The 2479-nt window shown below is 31.5% G+C and overlaps 1 protein-coding gene across 1 annotated transcript in view; it reads left to right on the top strand.

Moving 5' to 3' along the window:
* Positions 1-52: 52 nt before the first annotated feature.
* The window catches only part of LOC109588419 (phosphatidylinositol 4,5-bisphosphate 3-kinase catalytic subunit delta isoform-like), a 3337-nt gene continuing 910 nt past the window's right edge, over positions 53-2479 (top strand). The window contains exons 1-3 of the mRNA XM_020004592.1: positions 53-246; positions 1632-1747; positions 2412-2476. Coding sequence (XP_019860151.1) covers positions 155-246; positions 1632-1747; positions 2412-2476 — 273 coding nt within the window. The 5' untranslated portion in view covers positions 53-154. The remainder of the gene's footprint in view (positions 247-1631; positions 1748-2411; positions 2477-2479) is intronic.

The raw sequence follows: 2479 nt of genomic DNA on the forward strand, positions 1-2479 counted from the left end.
TAAGGAGGAAATAAGGAAACAAGAACCAAAATAATGATAAACATTAAAATAATATTATATCCTATAACAATATTAAGAATAATAAGTTCTGTGGTACTTTGTGGTGATAATGTTTATTATCTTTTAGGATAAGAAGGAAAAGGCTAGGGATACAATGCAGCAAGTGTTGGCACAACAAAGCTACAAACAAGTTCTCAATAACTGTGTATCAACACTGGATCCTAAACTCACCTTAGGAGGATTAAAGTACATACATATGCATGTACATGTACATATACATGTACATATACCGTATGTTTACACATAATGTTGTATGCACTTTAATATTGTATTAACTATGTATATTACATGTAATTGTGAGAAGTAAAAATTACATTTACCAAGAAGAAGCATGTACATGTAGTAGTACGTATACATTGTACTGTACATGTACATGCACGTACCTAGAACCATACCATACATGTACATGTAGATCAGTGCAATACAGTATAAGTGTGTAACATCATTAGAAATTTACATGTAAATGATATAATACATGTAATATTACTGTTGGATATACATGTACATTGTACATGTATGTATATGATATTTTTTTGAAATTCAATTATACTTGTAAGCACACATTTGCTGGCGTTCATTCTCAGTTTAATACAAGTGCTGATTGGATTTGTATTTAATGATAACATGTACTGTACATGTGCATGTATTGTTAATTAGATTAGTAATTCCAAGTGGAAGTGGTTTTTAATAATTAAAAACATTTAATCAGACTAATCGCATCAAGCAGTCATGTGTTGTTATAGTAACATGTACATGTACATTATAGCTTCACATTAGGTTTACCATTAAAGGCTGGTTTAGAATATTATGCAAGTCCTAACGTTACATAGATGCAGGAATAGAATCTGGTTCTATTCTAGCATGAAGCATACGTCAAAAGGTCAAATCGGCCACACTTTTGATTGAAAATTGACTGTCGTTGGCCTAACGTCATATCGTAAACTAGCCTTAAGTTTGCTAGGCAAACTACACAGCAGCTTCATAGACTATGGATTGTATACATACATGTACAATGTACATGTACATGCTTACATAAAGCTATAGGTTAATTTACACTCCACACGAAACTCAGCACAAATGAGCAAAAAATTGAAATTTGACCATTTTTGCCGAATTCAAAGCGATTTGCATCAAAAGGTCAAATCACCCACTCACTTTTGATCATTTCGTCAAATGTACATGTAAACCTAGCTTTATATTCCTGTAATTATTACATGTACATGTACATTTTAATTACCGGGTACATGCCTTTGAATGAGTTATGACTCTAAAAGTAATTTTCATACATACATTGACATGCATTCATCTACATGTACGTGTACATGTATGTGTTCATGTACATGTACAGATTCTGAACATTCATTCATTAGAATGATGATGTAATTAAATATTATGTTATTTTTATCTATAATGGTAAATATTTTGTACATGGCAACCACTTCATAATGCAAGTATATCAAATTACTCTATTTGGGTACCCTAAGGCTATTGTTGTGACTCTGCTAATTGAGTTATTGTATGGTCACTCGTATACACATGTATTGATTCTTTATTGAATATTCTCATTTTAGAGATCGTGAGTGTCGTTTCTATGACTCCAAGATGAGGCCACTACTCATGGTCTATGAGAATCCAGACACCTCTGCTTCCCCTGGTGACATCAGAGTTATCTTCAAAAATGGAGATGGTAAGGGATTGTGTTTTTATTTACATGTACATGTACATAATGTACATTGTGCATGTATGGGTACTCCACAGGATTTTGGTATATTACTCATGTGCTTAATTTGCTTATTTATTCATTAACTGTAGTCTGTACATGTACATATACTGTAGTGTTACTAGTGTGTACCTCATTAATGGTATTTTGTCAGTGGGTTGCTTTTTTATTTATAGACCATGCATGTAGTAATAAGTAAATGTACATGTACATGCACAACAAATAAAAATGCTCCTGTACATGTACATGTAAGTTGCTCAGAAATATGGTTGTGCTTTTGTACAGGGTATTTTTACGATAATTTCTAAGACAGAATTCTCCTTTTTATAATTTTTTAATGATACATGTACATGTACATGTCCTTGAGTTTATTCCAATCACAATTTGATTTATTTACAAATTTTAAAGTTTGCTTCAAAAATGGGTAAAGGCTCCTGTAGACACGTACATGTACATGGTCTCGGGCCAAGTTTTGCCAAAATTGAAAAAGAGAGGCTTCTCAATTTGTCTAATTTTTTCTAATGCATATACAATCATATACTGCACCTATTATTATCATTATTATTATTATTGTCAGTATTTATGATTGTTAAGGATAATTATTATTATTATTTTCATTATACATTGTAGGTCTGTGGTATTGAGGAATATTTGATTGGAGATTATGCACTCATTCAATTCAAGGTACATCTACATGTA

This window comes from Amphimedon queenslandica, unplaced genomic scaffold (assembly GCF_000090795.2).
Source record: "Amphimedon queenslandica unplaced genomic scaffold, v1.1 AMPQUscaffold_12104, whole genome shotgun sequence".
Lineage (NCBI taxonomy): Eukaryota > Metazoa > Porifera > Demospongiae > Haplosclerida > Niphatidae > Amphimedon > Amphimedon queenslandica.